Raw genomic sequence first — 22,159 nt, forward strand, 5'->3', positions numbered from 1 at the left:
TTTCAAAATACATGTTGAAAACGATAAAAATATTGGAGTAGCTTACGATAATCCGGCGTATGGTATCGCAATCGATCCCCCTGTGACATTCGCTTTCAGCCGCAAGTCACTCTTCGCTGGTAAAATCACGAGAAATACGCGGAGCGATTTCACTACGTCTCGACGCTAACGACTCGCGACGCGAAATGGCGGCTATCGCGTGAAGTATCGTTCGATCGCGATCTATGTGTGACGTATGACGCCCTGCCATCTTCATTCGGAAATCTTTCGGGGGATTCGGTTGGATGCACTTGGCGCGCTCTTTCTTAGTTTTTGCGTATTCGCGGTTGGTATCGAAAATTGGAAAAAAAGCGCGCTTGCGATGAAAAAAATTGAGAAAAGACGCACCCTTAATGCGCATTCACGAATTCGCTTTTATGCGAGACGCATGATCGAAACAATATATTTATTATAATTTATCACTTATATTGCCACGCGATGTAATGCGGAATGGACAGCACTGACTGTATTCTGCATCGTATCGTGTTTCAGAGATTTTCAAATTATTGTTAAAAACGATAAAAATATTGGAGTAGCTTACGATAATCCGGCGTACGGTATCGCAATCGATCCCCCTGTGACATTCGCTTTCAGCCGCAAGTCACTCTTCGCTGGTAAAATCACGAGAAATACGCGGAGCGATTTCACTACGTCTCGACGCTAACGACTCGCGGCGCAAAATGGCGGCTATCGCGTGAAGTATCGTTCGATTGCGATCCATGTATACGCCTTGCCATCTTCACACGAAAATCTTTTAGCGAATTTCGGTTGGATGCACTTATTGTTAGCGCGCACCGATGCACGCTAAGTGCGCCCTCATTCAATTTCCTATATCGAGTTGATATTGAAAAGTGATGTAGAAAATTGAGGAAGAACGCGCTTGATGCGCATCCAATTTCAAATTCGCAATTTATTATTCAAAATTCGTTCTTGAGACAATATATGTGATCGAAACAATATATCTATTATAATTTATTTACCTGATACTAGCGCGCGATGTGATGAAAAATAGGCAGCTTCGACTGCATTCTGCATCGCATCGTTCGCGACGGAGATTTTTTTCCAAAATATTGTTACAAACGTTATAAAAGTATGCGTGTAGCTTACGATAATCCGGCGTACGGTATCGCAATCGATCCTCCCGCGCGACGTTCGCTTTTAGCCGCAAATCACTTTTCACCGGTAAAATTATAAATATATATACGAAGCGATTTTCGATACGTTTAAACGCTAACTGTTCGCGACGCGTAATGGCGATTGTCGCATTTCCGTTCGATTACGATTCATATGTCATTGCAAATATTTACGTTACAATATTACCGTTCATATATGTTGCGACACTCGTGCAATACATTATGCGACCATATCAACATATATATACGATCGCACGTCATTTCTTCTCGATATTCCCGAGATTCGTCATTGTTCACGATAGCACAAAGGAAAGTTTTTTTTTTTATAATTGAAAAACGCGCCTAGTGTCGGCGGCAACTTTACAATGATGCAATGTCGTGAAAGTGGCGCGAATTGACATTTAAACGTGCGCGTTGCCTATTACGCAATGTATGTGCCATTGACAGCAATCTGAAACTACAGAGAAAAATATGACCGATTATAATCACATGTGTAATACGACAATCTATAACATTTTCGATAACAAAAAAAAAAAATACAGCTGGCCGTATTAAAAACATATATCTCGATTAAAATATACTAAAAAGGTTTCAACAATTATCGTATATTTCTCGTATATTGCTACATTCTGTAACATAAACTGATAAAAAATATTATTTATCAAATGTTATTATTATATAATCATAGTGGTTTTAAAGAGTATATTAGAGGAAAATATATAATTTATCTGACACCCAGATCTCTCGCAGACGAGCGGAATAACGTTCGTCAGTACAATCCGGTCGTGCTATTTCGACTCTTTATCGCTAATATCCTTTATCCTTCTCCTTTTTTTTTTTTTTCATCTTTCCCGTCGATCGGCTGAGAGCTTTCAGCTCGAAAACGCAGTGAATCAACATCGGTCGATGGGTCACGATCAACCCGAGAGAGGATTCCTCGATATATTAGACATTGGCGATCGGCGTGCCAATCGACCATTTTGATGCACGGCAGCGCTTCTTTGCTTGCGAAACAAACAGAGGCAATTTAGAAATCCTGGATAGACTCGACAGAGAAACCGATTTTATATTCCCCGCCTGCTGTTTTCCTTTTCTCTTTCCCTTCTCTCTTTCTCTTCTCTCTACTTGGCTTTATTCGACCTAATCCCCTGTCCCTCCTCCATCCCGGTTTTCTTTACATCCGGAGTCTGAGATTTTTCCCATTAACCCACTACTGTCCGAATTTACTTCCCGCATTTTTACAGAAATTCGAGCTCGCTTTTCTACGAGAGTAAAAAAATAAACATTCCGTGCTCTTAAATATTTTAAACGATCTTGAATTAAATACATATAATTTACCCAAATTAAATTCGAATTAATCCAAACCGATTTCATCCGAGGGATTAAAGTCTCGTGGATGGAAAGAAACTCTACGCGAGACGAAAAAATGTTAATTTCGATAACAAAAATGCAGCACGTGTTAAGTATAATTTTACGCATAGTCGGAAGTTAGTTTATTATATATTTACTTTTAAGAGACTGATCATACTGTAATTCTCTAACACGCGTACGCGCGCAAGACGCAACGAGATTCGAAATGGTACAAGGACAGTGCAGCCTCTCCCCTTACGTTCGTTACTCCCGTGACAACCCGTTTTCACGGGAAATTTAACCACCGCACATTTTACCGCGCTTTAAGCTACCAGCTTATACCTCGAAACGCATTCCGTATGAGCGCGAATCCGAGCAAACACCTTCCGTAATGTCGGTGCATGTCGCGCGATTTTTTTTTCACTGCCGTCCATGGTTTCTGAAAGTAGCGTAAACACACACGGGCGACCATTTAATTAGACTTGTAGTCTAACCCGCGAACCTACCTTCGCTCGTAATTAGGTTCGTCGACCGTTGTCGTCGCACGTCGCTCTTGGGAACCGTAGATAAATAATCCGGTCGTGCGAATCCACGCGTACCGCAAGAACTCCAGGACAACCATCGTCCAGAACATCAAGAGCCGTAACACGCGCTGCAACGACATTTCGAACGCTAAATTGAGACGAGTGATTTTAATACGTAAAAATAGCTTTTTATCAAATTTGTGCGCGTGTATATGGCGAACAATAACACAGATAAGTGCAACAATAAAATTCGAGCTGTACATTCGATTTTGAATTGGTTCAATTCTACCGTCTACCGTATAGATTTCAGTAGATTAAAATAAATACATTACATTTCAGTAATTTAAACGATTTGGATCAGTCGCAATTTAATTGTGCAATATTGTACGGTAACTGCAATGATAATATTTTTTATTGCATTTGTTTCAAATTTAATCGAAATCCCGTAAAATCTCTAAAAAGATATATAAAACGAAACATTAATCAACAATAATTTGACAATATCTCGAAACAGAATTTTATTGCGAGCTAATCTGCGGGGCTTTTCGTACAAACATATTCTCTTGTCGAGTAAACGCAATTGACAATATTTTATTTTATGAGCATTGCGAGTTATAATCACATTTCCTGATTATATACGCATACAATGGCGTGCAATTCGAATATAAAATATTTGCGGCCGCGGCGATAATTAGAGAGATCAGACAGAGAGATACTTTGCAGAAATATGTAATAAATATCGTTGATGCTTCGTCCAAACATATTCGTACAATCACCGAGACACAAAGAGGAGACAATGAATCAAAACAGCAAAGAGGAGACACGTGTGTTCTTGCGACTCAAAGCGATCCCGCGATAGCCGCGTATATCGCGTTGGACTATATGTATATTTCGACGAATTTATATGCTAATTCGCCGTGCTCGTCGTACGGGATTAACTTCCTGTTCTAGTTAACCGTCGCGAATCCGCGAAAGCTTGACCAAGCCCGTACCCCCGACACGACAAAGTCGCGCTGTCTCGCACAATCGGGCGACGTAAACATCGTTCCTGTACCTCACCGTACCACGAAATTCCGCTTCCGCCAATTGGACAAATCCGATTCCAGGTGTCCCGCAAAAATGCAACTCGTTATCTCGCCCGTGTTGTCCCCGTCAATCGCGACTCTTCCTCCAGTTTTGCTCCAATTTTCGATTCAAAACGCGAAAAGAAATAATGTTTCTAATTTATTTCTAATTTATTATAGAATATTTGATTCAAACATATCTCACCGAGAAGCTTTGAAAAATTTTCTCGATATCCTTTTAGTAAAAATATTCAAACAATACAGGCAGATATTTCTAATTTACCTTGTGTGTGCATTCAAAATATATTTATGTATGTATTTATATGTGTAATGCAACATAAATGATCATCTAGGAGTAAGCTTGGATAAAGCTTTTAAAGATGCAAAGACAGTGAATGGGCCATATATTGAAAATCCGGTCGTGTATCTTGTGTACATTCGATTAAAATGAGGATTTTGAAATGATAAAAATAGCTTTGAAAAGTTACTTCATGTGTATGTATAAAACTATACATTACAATTTTGCAATTAGTTAACATTTGTTAGCATTTAATTTGTTATTAATTAATTCAGGCTAATTAAAATCATGATAGTAAAACAGAAAGAATCTATATTTTATTGCTTTGATGTTTACTCATCAAGTGGTACTCACGATTTTGATAAAAAATATTTATGCGCTAAACACTTTATATAAAACTGTTTGTGCAGCATAGAAAACATATAATTCAAAGTATTGCCGATACCAAACAAGAGAAGATACGTATTCTAGCTTTTCGTTCTACTGCCTCGCGAGGAAAATCTCTTTCCCATGTTTGTCGTATCAGCTTTACGTGTGGTGTGTTATTTTCATCGTTCTATTTTGCATGTACATATATATATATATATATATAAACATAATACTTTATTTATATTTGAAAAAAAATATTTTGTTGATATTATTTCGCAGCGTGACGTCTAAATTTTTTAATACATAAATATCTATTTTTTCCCCTGCACACCTTCGAATATACGATCCTGAAATTTCAATCACCGGTGGACATAAAATTTTCGCATTCTCATAAAAATGCAATTCTGTTGGATCAATACCGAATTAATCTATAACGCTTGCAAGCACTGTCGTTTTGATATAAATGATCTGAGAAATAAATAAAGCGCGAATGTATGAAATAATACCACAGTCGCCACCTGTGATCATATTTTACAACTAAATGTTCCAAGGTTTATACTTGTCAATAAGATAAAAATCTCTAATCGCTAATAATCACATTGATGAAATGCGATAAAGCGGAAACGCAGCATCTTTATGATAATATAAGATTTTTTTAATAACATGATAAAAATGTAAGAGCTCGTATATTTCGTCGGTATTATAGAATAATCGCGATTCTCATTATTTGTTAGATAGAACCAAGCAATTCTAATATAAATCCTTGATTACTTATAAGAAATTTAAAAAATTTTATTAGAATCACCATAATCGTATAGAGTTGAATAAATGTAAAAAATAAAGGCATATATAATGGTTGATACGCCACAATAGCTGAGGAATTAAAAGGACAATAGAAGAAGGATATAAAACATCTGACCCCTATCTTCTTCCAGACTTACTATTCGAGATTTTATTAATCTACATATCCAATAACAAAAATATATATCATTGTAAGAAATAAAATTAAAGATAGGATCGCTTTATCCTTGCCATCAGGATCTATGAATATACAATCCACTGACGACTACTGATTATTTCTACCGTTTAAAACAAACGGGGCAATGACTATTATCTCTCTCTTATTTATACATTAATCAGCAGAGAAGCTCATCAATTATACAACGACGATATAACAACGTTATAGTTGTTGACAGTTGGATGATTTGAGTTATAGTGAAATAAGTATCGGAAAACACATCAGAGATCGATCCAATTTACATGTGAAATAAACGGATTATACTATATAATTTCTCTAACAATGTTATATAGACTTTTTATTATTAATAATAATAATCCTATTTCGTTAGAAGTAAAGGGACACACGAAACTGACGGTGGACCCTCGATAAGAGAAAGGGGGAGTTTAAACGTTAAATCAGCGATTTAAATATCAAATAAGCCGCACAACGAAGTGTTTCTTGAATATTTTTATCAATAACATGCTTTTCATGTACTTCCCAATACACACAAAAAACGCGCTGAAAATCTTCTATTGCAACACAATATGTGTAAATTACTCAATTAACACCTCATTATATAAGAATGTATTTTTTTCTTCCCCAAACTTGTAACACTCCCGCGGTAAAGAAACAATTACTTTTATATCTATCACGAGCAAGCGTATTTTATCAATGACACATTTGTCATTTACGATCCGCTAGATCTTTGTCGCGCGTTTTAAAAGCGCAACGATATTAATCGCAATCGTATACTTTATTCTTAATCGAATAGCTTGTGTTATGCTAAACATCTCGAAAGAAGTTTCTACGGATGTGTGTATCTTTCAATTAGATATTATTAAAAAATTACTAAACACATTCGGACTGTAAGTATATTTTGCCTGCGATACAATGCAAAAGCAAACGCGATACACGACACAGTTTCACACAATTCTATTTATCGAGAAAAATACAAAATGAGAAAAATTTAAAAAAAAAAGAAAAAAAAGAAAGCTTGTGCTATTTCTTGTTGATATAATCAATTTGCAATTATTTTTTTTTTTTTTATAAAAAGGATAAATAATAGATAATGCAAATACATTTGTTCGCAATTTGTGCTTCATATAGTGAAAATACAGTTTTCTTAATCTACGTATATTTATTGCTATTAAAAAGCATTTATAATATATTAAAGACATAAGAGACAAGCTGTAACACAAAAATATATTTCCCGTATCGATTTTACTTTTTTTATGGTAGAGCTTTACTTAGCAAATAAGATTTTCGTTTCAATATCGATCCGTTTTACGGAGCCTTTATTGTAATGTAAGCAGATTTGCGACATGATAAATTACAAAAATATAATAATTAATTACGTACAGAAATTTTGGAGAAATTATCAACAAGAATTATCCATTCTAAAACTTATATGTTACACAATTTTTTTTACTATTTCGCAAAAACTCTTCGAGCATTTTCAACACACGACAAAACATTCGTTTAACATACATAATAAAAATAAATATATATATATATAATATTGAAAATAAAATAAAAATAAAATGATATACTCGGTACAATATTATTCTAAAGAAAATCATACACGCTATACAAACTAAAAAAAAGAAAGAGAAAGGATTATTCAAGATATTCACAATCTCTCATTTATATAAATGATGAATAACATCGCAATCTATGAAGCTTATTCAGTTTGTTGGAGGGAAAAAATAATATTCATCAGTACGCAATACATTATTCAATGCAGGTACATTTAGTATGATTAATTGACATTAATGCATACTTTTGCGGGAGAATTTTGGCAATTGAATTCTGTACGCAGAAATATATGACGCACGCGGTTGTTTTATAAATTGTACGATTTCTAAACTAGCTTAACAAAACCATCCTGAGAATGAGATTGAAATATTAAGAATATCATTTTACCATTCCACTAACTATCTCGTCAATAATCCAGATGAAACAATAATTCGATCTTCTTTATATTCTTCGAGTTATTACAACAAAAATCACGTAGAATATTGACTTTGAATTTGTTATATACTATGTATGCGAGAGAGAGAAAGAGGGAGAGTAATTCCAAAGTTAACTCCAAAAACGTATCGCCAAAGTTAAAGTAAACCGCATTGAATTCCGTTGAATGAGTTTATAAACATCAACTCCTAATTTTACATATCTCCTTCCGCGTTGCACGCATTTAGAACATGACAATGCAATAAATGGTAATACGCTTACTTTGAGATAGAAAAGAATGGCAGTGACGACAGTAAATTCGTGCAACGATCAACGCAGTCAATTTAACTTTCTGCCTACAATGCGTAATCATACTGAACATACCGATGATAAATAAATTTCCATCGTGAATTTTCCATTCATTCATAAAATCAGATTCAAATCATCCCAGTAAGCCAAGGATTCAACTTAATGATATAAATTCCACTATCTATCACAATCTAAAGTCGCTCAAAGCGATTATATATTTTTATTTTCTTCACATCGGGGAGTGTTGATGATTGTTTGAAGAAAGTAGCTCCAAAAATAGTCGCTCGAAACGCACAGCGTATATCATAGAAAGCTCTATATAAACATTACCGATAACAATATAAGCGTTTCACTAACAATTATCGATAAAATTAACAGCATAGAAATTCTATGGGAAATGTAAACGATATTCAGCATAGCGAAAATTCGATCCGATAAAACGCGTTATTGAGGCGAATTAAGAAACTGACTTTTATATGATGAACGATATATATTACTCTATAATCACATAGCTTTTGAAAGGCAGTACTGGCTCTCTGCTGTAAAAACTGGTCACTTTTCCTTAGGGTAATATATGAATCGAGCTGTAAGTGCGAGAAGGAACTGTTTAGAACAACACGATATTATTTATCATAAACGTATGCCGATAGATCATACAAAATTATAAAATAATATCCCAGAAAATATATTCAATGTTAAAAACGTGAATATCGTATTTTGTGTGTATTTTTTCTTCGTACATATACCATTTTGAATTTTAGCCGTTTCACACAAGAGAGATCTATGCCCTTCAAAGCGCAATTATCACGGTTCTATATTGAAAAAACGGCTGTCGAAGCATGTTTTGCTATTATTAGTAAATTGATAAAATGTAAAAACGATGATATTCTCTCCCAGCATGGCTCTATGTCGTGGGTCCAACTATGTCGTGGGTCCAACTCCGTCGTGCGTATTTCCCTAATTGTCTCCTTAAATCTTGAATCTACAAATGCGTACTCCACGAAAAGCGATCTCTTTATTACATTTGTTATTTATTCCATATATGCTAACGATAGCCCGTCTCTTTCTCGCAAATATTTTTATATTCGTACTTACTTCCATTCGCACACACCCACACAAATATCATATATTGATGCGCTCGCATATTACTCTTACACGTGTATCACATTCACTTTACACACTTGCTCTCAGAGGAATCTATTATTCACGAGTATAACGCTACAATTGTAATAATTTAAAGAAATGTATTAAAGATTCGCGGAGCCATAGCAAGAGGTAGGACGACTCTTTGTAGATCGTACCTTCGATATGAACTATTGATAAATTGAACTAACAATGCACACTGATCACACACAAGTAATATATCATTGTCCAGTTTTCTTATTTTACTTGCGAATAGTAGTAGTGCTGTGAGCTTTCCACAAGTAATAATTAAATAGAATGTTCTGTAACTGCAATATTACTTCGTAACAGTTGTGCTTATGAAAAAAGTTTATTATTATAGAATGTAATGCACATTTGGTTGATACCATCGATCATACCAGAATTATATCTATGGATACGACAGAATTGATCCTTTATCTTAAACGCGAGGTTATATTGCAATCACAAGAACCATGCCCTATATATGGATATATATGTTATAAATTCAAATAAAATCCAGTAAAATCAAATACAGTAATTTGCATTTCTCAAAGTATTGTTTAAATCCAGTGTTAGCATGTTTCCAGAAATTTTTACATGTTGATTAAGTACATATTATTATAAATGACGAATGTTTATTGAAATTACAACAGAGTAAATCTAATCTAATCTAACTTGCATTAACTGAAGAGAAGCCTTAATCGAAAAAAAAAACTAGAATTAAACTACTTTTCAATTATTTTGAGATACACCTGACCATATACTTCTGACCATATATCTTACTAAACAAAAGCAGGCAATCTTATATGAGGACATTCGATTAGAGCACAATCACTAAAATTCCGGTTATTTATTGACTCACTTATGCTATGATTTGATTCAATGTGCATTTAATGTGTTCCAGATCATGCATTATGGAACATTTTAATAATAATAATTAGTATCGCGTGCGCTCGCGCGCGCAAGTATAGAAAAAGAAACCAACAATATTACTCTACGAGAAGTAGGACATCGGAAAAATACCGATATATAGACTATTCATTGATGAAATTTGGACCACTGAATTAATAATAGTTGCTAGAATAATCATCAGTTAGTAGAGCATTGGTCAAGACACACAAAGAAGATGATTTCAAAGTGAATATCCAGTGAAATCTTCACTAGTATCCATGTTAATACCCTTTCATTTAATTTTTTTTTATATTCGACTATTTACCGCGAGATTGTTGATCTCATAATTGTCTATAGACAAGTGCAAAATCGTCATTAGAATAATCGAGATATTTCTTTCACAGATAATTTCTAGAAAAGATGATTTCTACATAAAACAATTAAAGGAGGTAATAGTTATTAAACTATTAATTAATTTATTTTATTAAAATTATTATTTATTTTTTTATTATAGCAAGTAGACGATTAGATTTTGATAAATTTTAATAACTATTACCATCATTTTTGATTTACATAGGAATACAATTTCTAGATATTATCTAATAAATAAAATAGAAGAAATATTTCAACTATTGAAACATCGCGACTATACATTCCTTATATATAAATTATCATCTTAGGAAAGTGCGCACATTTTTTCTTTTTTTTCTTTTTTTTTCTACATAGCGCTAGAACGTCTTCGAATTATATATTCATTCAAATTATTTGCTAATTATCTAATAATTTTCTTAGTTGCTAAAGCCGCGCGTAAATGGTAAAGGAAGTGGGTACCGATGTAGCAACAGAGTAGCAATGATAACAGCGATATCAAGGCAGTTTCGCGTCGATCGAATAGTTTTACTTGTCTAATCGAACGACAGCTCATAATCGGACCAATCGGAATCGTCGGAATCTGAGAAGAAAGGGATATCTTCTAAATCGAGATACATCCAACGATCGTCCCTTTCATCGAGGAAATCCCATAAGATCAGTTGCTGTAAATAGTGCAAAGCCGTATTGTCACATTCTACTCATACCAGAATGTAATATAAAGTGGATGTAGCTCGACCATTTGATTCAGAGAGAATATTATATCGTTTGCTCCCACGACATTTTACAACATGAAAAACGCGTTTGTCGGCGTTTATAAATGCGACACAATCAAAATAAATATACTTTTGCAAACAATAAGATAGCCACACTTACGTGCAAGATGTCGATATCGGTGTCGGCAGTATTGCGCCTCTGTCGAACCGGTGGCCCCACATCTTTCTTAGTCCCATCGGGAAGTGCATGAAGATAGAAACATTTATTACCAAACGGACACTTGCCACGACCCTTGTTGAAGTACTTGCAGTCTTTGGTACTATAAGAAAAAAAATCGAAATGTTAGAGAACACAGATAGCTGAGATAGAGGCAGATTATAATTGTGATCATTCTTTACCTCAAAGCGCCTTTATAATCTGTTATTAACTTTTCCTTTTCTTCTTTCGTGTCCACCCAATACATACTAGGGCAAACAAAATCCGAGGGAATACGACATTCCGGGCATGCCCTTATGATTTTATTGTCGAACTGTTTAGCTTGACGCCACTTTCTGATGCAAGTTAGACAGAAGCAGTGATTGCAATTCGGCAATATACCGAACCTCTGTTCTCGCGACGATTTCTCCATTATTGTTTCGAAACAAACACCACAGGACTTCTCTTTGCTACGTTGGATGGCAAAAGATAATTCCATATCTGCTTCGTGCTGTTTCACACATGCCTATATGTCAATATCAAAACATCAATTATAATTTCTCTTTGGAATTCACGAAATATCCAATATATATAAAGTAATCCATATAAAGTATTATAAATTATTTTCTTAAAAACTATTAAGGATAGCAATAAAATCTTTTTTGTTAAAATTTATTGAAGCACTTTATAAGGAACAAATATCGCTGTTGGCAAAACAGAAAAGCAACTCCTTTATTTTTGTAAATAGAATTGGGAAATAGAAATAAGAAAATCATTTAATAAATATTATGATATATATAAATAATATATTGTGTATATATATATATATATATATAATATAATTATATAATATATATATAAATATCACATTCAAAATTATTTTATAATTATTATGGATCATATTTTATATATCTCAATTTCATTAAGGAATATTATTACAGACTCGAAACAAAGATAGAAATTTACTAACCATTTAATTTGTCCCTAATCTCCACTTCCTAGCTTAGCAATGTATAACAATTTAAATATATTTAGGCAAATTTAATATACAATGTAACAAATAGGGCTTACATTTGTATGTTTCTTCCTCAATTCTTCATTGTGTGGGTGAAGGACCGCACGGCTGCATAATTCGCAAATGTCACCATGAAGATATGTGCAATTTATATTTCTACAGATTCCAGTTGCTTCTGCATATGGACACAAAGGTTCTAAAGAGAGGTTTGAGGCTTGACCAGATGGATTAACAGCTTGAGCATACGAGACTGGCTTTGATATACTTGTAGATATTCCTGAAGCAGACGTTCCATCTGTAGAAGATGATCCAGCAACTGGAGACACAGCTGTAGGTACAAACTCGGGTGCTTTTACCCAATCTTCAGCAGTACGTTTATCAGATTTTCTATAACAAATAAGCAGATATCATAAATACAATATAGTTGAATGAAAAAAACATATCGTAATTAAAAGTATATATTACTATATTTATATATCAAACACAAACAAATCTATTATATATATAATTATTACAAGCGCTATTACAAATTAATGCATCATAATACATATATATACACAATGCTGTATTTAAACTTACTTATTTTTCGAAGAATTTGCTGTATGTTGACCCAAGGCTGAATTTTCTATCGCGTTAGTTTGCATAACATCGCTATCCGCAGTACCTGAACTATGTCGAAAACGGCATTGATTACCAAATTTACACATGCCCTGTTTGAAGAAGCGACAAGTGACAATATAGCCAGGATTATTAGTTGTCACTGTCTCATTGATATTTGCATCGTTTCTACTCGCTTGTACATGCCGATACCGACAGTTGTTCCCCTCACGGCAAGCACCATTCTTGAAGTATCTAAAATGAAGAATGCGATTATTGCCGCATGAAAAATACGGAAAGAAGTTATGGACGAGAGCATGTTCGGTCGTGTTTGAAATCGTCAAGACATTCGTAACGATATATAGATGAATATATTCGCCAAACGTCAATATTTATATTATTGTATTCGTCCATCGAACATTGCTACGAGTCCGCAATGTGCTTATTGCTAACCTCTCCATTTCTATCTACATGAAGCTTGATCATACACGAACTAATGCCTTCCGCGTGAAATCTCGTTACCGGAACTTTTGACACGTAACGTCTGGGACAACTTCTTACCGGCAAACAACACTCTGCGTCCAATTGTCGGCCATTTTCTCGCTCCTCCTCCGTCGTAACGGTCGCAATGATGATCGACGCGTCGTTCCTCGGATGATGAGACGTGCGAGCGTTCGCCGTAGGGAGAGCGAGAGAGAGAGAGAGAGAGAGAGAGAGAGAGAGAGATACACGCTTTCGAGGTCGTTCCGGCTTGGAGATCACGAGAATACGACTTTTACGGATAAGCCGGAAAACGCGACGCGCACACTGCAAAAACACACACCCCTGGTGCGATAAAGAGAACACGCTCCAATCGGCGCCGCGCAATAAACGCACCTCGCGTGCCTCGACGAGATGCGCGATGTATATGTCATACACGAGCACGAGTTGACGCGCGCGCGCGCGCGCTTCTTTCCGCTTTATTCCTATCTACTCGCTCTCTCCAACTCGCTACGTTCGTGTAACACTAACACCGCTTGTCACCGCCAACCGCCACCACTTTGCGATCGAGTCTCGTGCCAGTACGAATTTGTAATCGTCGCGATTATCGCCGAACACTACTTCCTCCTCTTCTCTATCGTGACGTATCTATCGTCTGATTCTATTGGATCGCGGAGTCGTTCTTTTCGCTATTCCATGTCCTTATACTTTTTCGATTTCCATTTATTGCTTTATCTTCCTTCACACGAAAGATTTGCACGCGAATATTTGATATTTCATGCGCGGTCATTGAACTCAACTGGAGTTGTTTCGTTTGTTGATGCGCCGAGCGTATCATTCCATACGCTAAAACTGGACAAAGTCACGTGGGCAGTGCTGTCATCGGTGTCATCCGTTATTGGCTGTCTGATGAGATTGCAAAGATATTGATCTCAAAAATGATCCACTGATTTCTGCCTCTGCGGTCGCGAAAATGTCATGAAGTTGTATACATTACATACTCCGAACGATCCATCCAAGAAGTGCGTTCGAAAATTATACTCGTAGGATAGAGTACCGTTGAATTGATGAATCAGGACAAAAAAATCTTTGCTCCTTTTTGTCCTGATTGGTCAATTAAACGCTACTTTAGGGTAGGATTTTTGAACGCATCCTAATTATAGCATAAGAAAAAAAAAAAAATGTTTTACTAGCATTAGAGTTGTAAGATAATAGCAACACTTTTTCGTGACAGTGCCGAATTTTTTTTTTCTTTCAAATTATATCTATATATATATGTTGTATGTGATAATATGATATAAAAAAATCAACCATGTTCTATTACTTAATTATATATTCTGTATGAAATTACTAGAAAATTCTCGATTCATATTAACATTACATAAATTTATTTCTCTCAAAAAATTAAAAGTTGATGCAAAATTATTATCATAAAATGTTAAATATTTCGAAGCGATACTATACATCTGAACAGACCTTTAAGTCGCATTACTTTTTTTACATGTGCTACGTATAGATGATTTTTACAAACAGAAATTTTTTTTATTATCAGCATAAAACGATTTGCGTTACAATTGTTTACGAATCCAGCTCTGACAGATACTGATATAAATAATACTTCCTCTCGTTCCATGAAAGGACCACGAGTATCGCGCGTAACGAAAACCGGCATTCATCCGCGCGTCATCGGACTTCGATAATCGCGTCGCTCAGTTTCGAACGAATCGCGCGAGTCATCGACATTGCATTTGTCGCTATTTCCGCGAGCAGCATACGTTTTTTTTCCGAATGCATGTAATATTATCCGATTCATATATACATGGCATATTTTCAGCGTTTCGTCTTATTGATGTTTAAAGTCGACGTTTCGACGACCGATTAACAGGTAGAGAAAACATGGCGATGCGAGCGTATCTTTTCATAACCTAGATATTATTCGCATATGACAAGCTGTTGATGTAATAATTCGCTTATATACGAAATATTTTTTTACACGCCATTTTGCACCGTACAAAATATTTCGCTGCTTGAGGATTTTCTTCCCTCTCTCAATCTATCATTCATTTTTATCGTAGACAAAAAATTTTATTCAAGTATCTATCGTGAATGCTGAGATTTTAATGTTATACATTTACGTTCTTTAATATAGAATATTATATTAAAATTTCTTCAGTAATTTTTTAATATCTTTTTTTAATATTTATTTATCTGATTTTTGTAACTCATTAAGCTATCATTTTTTATTATAAACTTAAATGTGAACTAATGTGAAGGAATGCCTTTTGTATGCAATAAATAACAAAAATATATATTTTTTATTATATATCAAAGTTTATCATATTATATTTCTAGATACACAACGGATAAACGTAAAACTAATGTAAATGAAAATGGATCCCCAAGACAGTTTAATATCTGCAGATAAGACTGATGTATCTCAATCGGAAGCTATAAGCAACTCAAGTAATGATAATACTAAAAATATTGAGAATGTTCCCAAAGAAGATAAAGGATCTGATAAATCACCATCTGATGAAGATACTGCAGAAATACATAGTGAAACAAATAAAGAAGTAACTGCGATAGCTTTTGAAAAATATGCGACTCCATCAAATATAGCTGATGAAGATGTTGTAGAGATGCATAGTGAAACAAATGACGAAGCAGCTGTAATAGTTTCTGAGAAAGATGCAGCTCCATTAAATATAGAAACAGATGATTCTGCTATACATTTACAAACTGTTGAAAAAGATGATAACATAGGAGTTGAAGTGCCATCATTTGATAAGAATGCTGAGACTGTAACAATTGAAGAAAGTAATATAGTTGAAAGTTCTTGTCAAGAAAGTGTATCTGTTAATATAGACAAGGAAACAACAGAACTAAGTACATTCAATTTGACAGAAAAATGTAACACGGAACAGTCATTAAATCTTGAAAATTCATGCAATATATCAGATAATACAGCAAATGACTGTACAAAACTTACTAGTGTAAATGAAACATCGTTTAAAGAAAAACCTGAAGATTGTGATATTCCAGATGAATCAAGTGTTATTGCAGATGAGGTACAAATATCTCAAAAGGATGTTGAACCGTCAAAAAAGGTGGAATCGGAATCTTCAGATAGTAATTTGGAAAATCCTGATAAAGATTTATCCGAGAAGAACATTGAACCTGAAAATACAGAGTTTATACAATTTTCTCACGACAAACACGACGATTCGCAAATTGAAGGACAATCTATAGATGCAGAAGATCCGTTTGGCAGTGACAATCTTATTTCTGATAACATCGAGCCAGTGGAAACTGATAGTCTTGTAGAGGATGATATTAGTTTTAAAAACTTATATGAGCAAGGTGATAATTTACAGGATGCAGTAAATGCTAGAAACAATGATTCTAATAATGATAAACTTAATGTTGATTGCACATCAAGCAATCCAAAAGACGTTGATGTTAATAAAGCTGTGAGCAATATTGCTAAAGAATCAAATAATGTACAAACTACTATTGATTCTCTTGAAAGTGCAGCAATAGATACTGATCTCCCAGATACAAATATATCTGAAACAGGAGCAGAAAGTACATCATCTACAAAATCATCTCATAAACAAGTTGAACAGACCAAAAAAGCTATCGAAGAAATTACACCAATGGAAACAGATGAGGAACAAACTGATGTATTACCAGGACAGGATGACGAGCTATGTATTATCCCAGATAGTATGAAAGTAATAATACCAAACAAATCAAGTAAAGCAATAGATGAGCAAAATGAATCTATGCTTGAAAAGAATGCTACAGACGATGAAACAACACAAAACTGTAGTAAACCTAATTCTGAACTTGACAAAGATGCTTCAGGCAAGGATGAACCTCAATCAGCAATTATGGAAAATAAAAATAGTAGCGAAGATAGTACAGTGACTACTCAAAACGAACCAACGGTAGAAGTACAAACTGCAACAACAGACATTATTAACATTGACGATGAGTCCAAGAGCTCAGAAGTGGAAGAGGTTACTACTAAAGAGACATGCAAGCAATGTGGCGAAGAAAGAGCATGTAAAATTCGGGTCAAAATTGGTACAGAAAACTATCATGTATGCTCAAAAACATGTAAGGCATTGTTTAAAGCAGCCAATAATAAAACAATAGACATACCAAGCCAAGGAGCTACCTCTAAACGAGAGAAACGTTGCGCATCTTGTTTACTAATTATAGAAGCGAATGATGAACGAAATCTTTCTTGGGAAACCATGGAATTTTGTAACGAGGAATGTTTGGGGAAGTTCCAAAGGAAATATGGAAGTTATTGTAAGAATTGTAACGGTGCGGTTCAAGCTGTAAGTTTAGGCAAATATTGTGTGAGATTTGGATGTGATGTAAGACAGTTTTGTTGTTCGACATGTTTGGAGGAATTTAAAAAAGGTTTGAAAGTGTGTAGTTACTGTCAGAAAGACATAAGTTTTAGCACAGACGGTTTTCTCGCACCAGTTGGGGAGAAAGGACAATTTAAAGACTTTTGTACCCAGGATTGTATGGAAAAATATTCGAAATTGAATTCTTCGGAACCTCCAACTACAGAAAAAAAGCCATGTAGCGTTTGTCAAGAGGTATGTACAACAGTTTTCTAGATTTTCAAATACTCTAAATGTATTATAAACAATTTTTAAATATAATGTGAAATTTCTTTTTTATAGGAGAAACTTGTACACTGCGAAGTTCAGATATATAATAGTACTCCGGTAGCCATATGTAGCGAACCCTGTTTTGCAGCTTTTAAATTTGTGAAACAAGTCAAACCTGAGCAATGCTCTACCTGCAGGAAATTTTTCGAATTACCAAATAAGCAACATTTCATTGTATTTTATGATAATGAGCCCCATACATTTTGTAATAAAACATGCTTAAATATATTTATTATAACAAATAGGAAGATAGTTCCATGTAATTGGTGCAAAGTAAAGAAATATAACTTTGATATGATTAAAAAAGAACTGAAAACAGGACAGACTCTAATGATGTGCAGCTTAAATTGTTTGACACTATATCAAGTATGTTGTGTTTGTTATGTACAATATAATATATAACAATATGTAAAATATAAAATTTTCTCATCTTTTTTCGCAGGTTTCCATCAATGCAGTATCTGCGAAACGAATAAACTGTGATTTTTGTAAGGAGTATTCTTTAGCACATTATCATCTCACAATGTCAGATGCCACAATACGTAACTTTTGTTCGTATAATTGTGTCATGAATTTTCAAGCGCAGTACACTAAATCCCCCATAACTATACCGTCGAGCGATGATCCCGTACCTACGGGAGTACCCAAAAGGACCACTTTATCACAAAAAAGCGCAAGTCAGACCGTTCAAAAATCTAATGACATACAAAGTAAAAAGACTATGCCGGTCATTTCCTCAGTAACCAGCTTAGCCGCGATAGGAAACGGACAAGCGAGCCCGAACTCGCAACAAAATAACATGGTTATGCCTACGAACGCGATACCGAATCAATCGACGCAAATCGTCTACAAGCAGCAAGTTATCACTAGGCCACTTAGTCCAGTGAAGATTCAGAACAAGACGACTCAGTGCAAGCCTTTAGTGCACACGAAAGGCGTTTCCGTGCGTCCTCACCCTTGCACAAAGTGGACGCAGACGAAAGAGAAAGTTCAACAAGTGGTCGTACCGATACCAGTACCAATTTACGTTCCGTATCCGATGCACATGTACAGTATGCCCTTTCCAGTTCCAATACCTTTTCCACTGCCCATTCCCGTTCCCTTATTCATACCTACTACGAGAAACAGCGCTAAGGGAATTATGAAAGATATTAAAAAAATACAAGAAAAGATACCGGCCGACCCGTATGAAGCAGAACTCCTTATGATGGCAGAGATGGTAGCTACTGAAAAGAAGACTAACGACAGCGATTCGGATTCGGTGGACGATAGGTAAGAAGAAGAAGAGGTATTTATGTAGATTTAAATCCAAAAGTATTCGCGACAAATAAATTGTGCACTATATATATCATTATATTCTGTTTATCTCATACACCAAAAGCACATATTTTTGTTTAGGGAAGATGACACAGCTGGTCAAGACAATTTACATAGTGATGGTTTCAGTCCGGAAGCGGTTGATTCCAATAACGCGTTTGGGGATGACATGTTGCAAATGGCGTTAAAAATGGCAACAGGAGAATTAGACGAGCCGGCAGTCGATCTGGAAGCTGCCTTGACGCCGAACACGATTACAGCTACGCAAGCACCACCGCAACCGGAGACCACTATAGACAACGACGGTATGCAGTATATCATTCAGACAATATATATAATATTAATAACTGTGTTTATTGTTAGTTATTACTATCAACTGTAGAAATGATCAGCATGATCAGTTTCCTTGGAGATAAACCATATGAAAAATAAAATATAGAATTATTTCTAATAAAATATCTTTATGTAGTGCAATCGGAACGATTGATGGCCGCCTCTAGAGGAAGGAAACGTGTGATGCCATATAAACCACGATCAACACCGACCAAACGAATGAGACGCGTCTCTGGTACAAATGACATGCCGTTAATGCCACCACCGGAACCACAACCACCTCCGCAGCCGCGTATTATGGAACCAATGGAAAAACCTGACGCAAATATGGCATTAAAATATACATTTGGTGTAAATGCATGGAGACAATGGGTTTGTAATTTTCGTTTATGTAATTTAGGGGACATGAAGCACTATATGTATGATATGGATAATTTTTAAACCATAGGTAATTGGAAAGAATGCCGAATTAGAAAAACAAATTACGCCAATGAGGAAAATAAAGTTGTTCAAGACAGATCTTTTACAACTTACCGCGGATGAATTAAATTATTCTTTATGCCTTTTTGTGAAGGAAGTAAGAAAACCAAACGGTGCAGAATATGCTCCTGATACAATATATTATCTTTGCCTGGGTAAGAAAATTTCTCTGCTTTATAATATATTTTTACTTTATTATTGTAAGAGTTTTAATATTGATGTAAATTGTATCAGATATTTCTTTTGTAAGCTCTTGTTTTAGTGTCTCAAACATTTTTTTCATGAACTTATTTTAGGAATACAGCAGTACCTGTTTGAAAATAACAGGATTGATAATATATTCACAGACTCATATTACGAGAAATTTACAGACTGTCTGAACGAAATAGCAAAGAAGTTTTCCGCATTATACAACGAAGCACGTGAGTATGCCTTATTATTCGTCGCAATTATAAATTTCTCTTTTTTATCAATTTCACCATTTTGTCTTTACAAATGCTATGTTGCCTTCATTTTATAGAATATATAGTGACTAGAGTGGAGGAAGAGCATTTATGGGAATGCAAGCAATTGGGCGCCCATTCTCCACATGTTTTATTAAGCACCCTTATGTTTTTCAACACAAAACATTTTAATCTTGTGGTGAGTTTAATAAGATGGACAATAATGATTATATAACTAATTGTCACAATATTTTGTTACAATACTAATAAATATTCTCTTCAAATTCTGGAATATCTTTTTCAGACAGTGGAAGAACATATGCAGCTTTCTTTTTCTCATATTATGAAACATTGGAAACGTAACCCAGCCGCTCAACCTACAGCAATGGCAGGGAAAGTCCCTAATTCAAGGAATGTCCTTCTTAGATTTTACCCACCGCAATCAGCTCTTGGTTAGTTTTAATTATAGCTTTGTACAAATTTCCTATCGATATAGTGATATGTTAATTTATTTACTATAACTTCCTTAAAGAAGCTAATTCAAGAAAAAAGAAAGTATATGAACAACAGGAAAATGAAGAAAATCCATTGAGATGTCCTGTTAAACTATATGAATTTTATTTGTCGAAATGGTACGTTTGGATATAATGAGTAAACAAAGTAAAATGTTAAACTTAATTTATTACATTGATTTTAATGATATATTTCACATATTTTGCACTCGAAATATTTTAGCCCTGAAAGCGTTAAGACACGAAATGATGTCTTCTACCTATTGCCAGAACGCAGTTGCGTACCAGATAGTCCAGTATGGTATTCGACATCGCCCCTTGCAAAGGAACACCTCATCAAAATGTTATATCGTATTAAAATGGTTAAAGAAATTAATGTAGCTTTACTAACAAGTTAATTTCATATATTGATCTCTTGTATTGTTAAACAGTGATTTTAAAAAACAAGAAATACAATTAACTATTTTAACACTTTGACTGCCACACTTTGATAGTTCGAGCTTAATTCTGGGGTCTAAAATGTTTTTACACTGTATTGCTTGTTTAGCCATAAAGATAATCTCTCGAAGGGCTAGTATACAACTTAACAGAAAGATTACCTAGAATTAAGATTCGTATGTGCTTGGTTTTCAATAACAGATTTTCTTGAAAAACTACACTCGTATATGATGAGATGTCTGACTTTGTCCACTAAAACACAAGCACATGGATCAATAAATAAGACCGTTCAAAGTGTTAAAAAAACATGGTGAAAAAATGATTATAAAAATAGAACAAAAATGATGCGATACAGAAATGTAGAATTAAACGAATTTTCCAGTTACTATTGTATATTTTTCACTTCCCAATAAAAAAGTTTATTGGCCACAAGAAGTATCTAAAGTTACAAATATGTTAATACCATAGATATATATATATATAATTAATTAATTTATAT

General features: G+C 34.6%; 2 protein-coding genes across 8 annotated transcripts; one reads left to right on the plus strand and one right to left on the minus strand.

Moving 5' to 3' along the window:
* Window positions 1–1,460: 1,460 nt before the first annotated feature.
* Window positions 1,461–14,301, minus strand: LOC115242515 (probable E3 ubiquitin-protein ligase makorin-1). 5 transcript variants are annotated; one of them, XM_029818886.1, is made up of 7 exons: window positions 13,975–14,301; window positions 12,946–13,218; window positions 12,423–12,753; window positions 11,555–11,877; window positions 11,316–11,475; window positions 3,029–3,174; window positions 1,507–1,629 (listed from the first exon to the last, which is right to left on the minus strand). In XM_029818886.1, exons 2-7 carry the CDS (start codon window positions 13,071–13,073, stop codon window positions 1,533–1,535), a joined length of 1,185 nt encoding a protein of 394 aa, XP_029674746.1. In that variant the 5' UTR covers window positions 13,074–13,218; window positions 13,975–14,301; the 3' UTR covers window positions 1,507–1,532. The 5 variants fall into 5 exon arrangements, with proteins under 5 accessions (XP_029674747.1, XP_029674746.1, XP_029674744.1 ...); XM_029818884.1 differs by lacking the exon at window positions 13,975–14,301 and adding an exon at window positions 13,417–13,966; XM_029818883.1 differs by lacking the exon at window positions 13,975–14,301 and adding an exon at window positions 13,525–13,965.
* Window positions 14,302–14,941: 640 nt separating this feature from the next.
* On the plus strand, window positions 14,942–22,089 carry LOC115242511 (zinc finger MYM-type protein 3). 3 transcript variants are annotated; one of them, XM_029818876.1, is made up of 12 exons: window positions 14,942–15,328; window positions 15,796–18,062; window positions 18,150–18,503; window positions 18,580–19,409; window positions 19,536–19,759; window positions 19,924–20,159; window positions 20,236–20,422; window positions 20,564–20,689; window positions 20,788–20,909; window positions 21,015–21,162; window positions 21,243–21,342; window positions 21,446–22,089. In XM_029818876.1, exons 2-12 carry the CDS (start codon window positions 15,828–15,830, stop codon window positions 21,618–21,620), a joined length of 4,737 nt encoding a protein of 1,578 aa, XP_029674736.1. In that variant the 5' UTR covers window positions 14,942–15,328; window positions 15,796–15,827; the 3' UTR covers window positions 21,621–22,089. The 3 variants fall into 3 exon arrangements, with proteins under 3 accessions (XP_029674736.1, XP_029674737.1, XP_029674738.1); XM_029818877.1 differs by having other exon boundaries at window positions 21,246–21,342; XM_029818878.1 differs by having other exon boundaries at window positions 19,584–19,759.
* Window positions 22,090–22,159: the final 70 nt, after the last annotated feature.

Source organism: Formica exsecta, unplaced genomic scaffold (assembly GCF_003651465.1).
Source record: "Formica exsecta isolate Colony F162 unplaced genomic scaffold, ASM365146v1 scaffold60, whole genome shotgun sequence".
Classification (NCBI taxonomy): domain Eukaryota; kingdom Metazoa; phylum Arthropoda; class Insecta; order Hymenoptera; family Formicidae; genus Formica; species Formica exsecta.

Coding starts and splice junctions, on each gene's coding strand:
- LOC115242511 (XM_029818876.1), top strand. CDS start 15,828: ATGAAAATGGATCCCCAAGACAGTTTAATATCTGCAGATAAGACTGAT. Junction 19,410..19,535: donor TCGGATTCGGTGGACGATAG/GTAAGAAGAAGA, acceptor ATTTTTGTTTAG/GGAAGATGACACAGCTGGTC. Junction 20,690..20,787: donor CGCATTATACAACGAAGCAC/GTGAGTATGCCT, acceptor TTCATTTTATAG/AATATATAGTGACTAGAGTG.
- LOC115242515 (XM_029818883.1), bottom strand. CDS start 13,559: ATGGCCGACAATTGGACGCAGAGTGTTGTTTGCCG. Junction 13,219..13,524: donor ACGCAGAGTGTTGTTTGCCG/GTAAGAAGTTGT, acceptor TCTTCATTTTAG/ATACTTCAAGAATGGTGCTT. Junction 3,175..11,315: donor CCGATATCGACATCTTGCAC/GTAAGTGTGGCT, acceptor ATGTCGTTGCAG/CGCGTGTTACGGCTCTTGAT.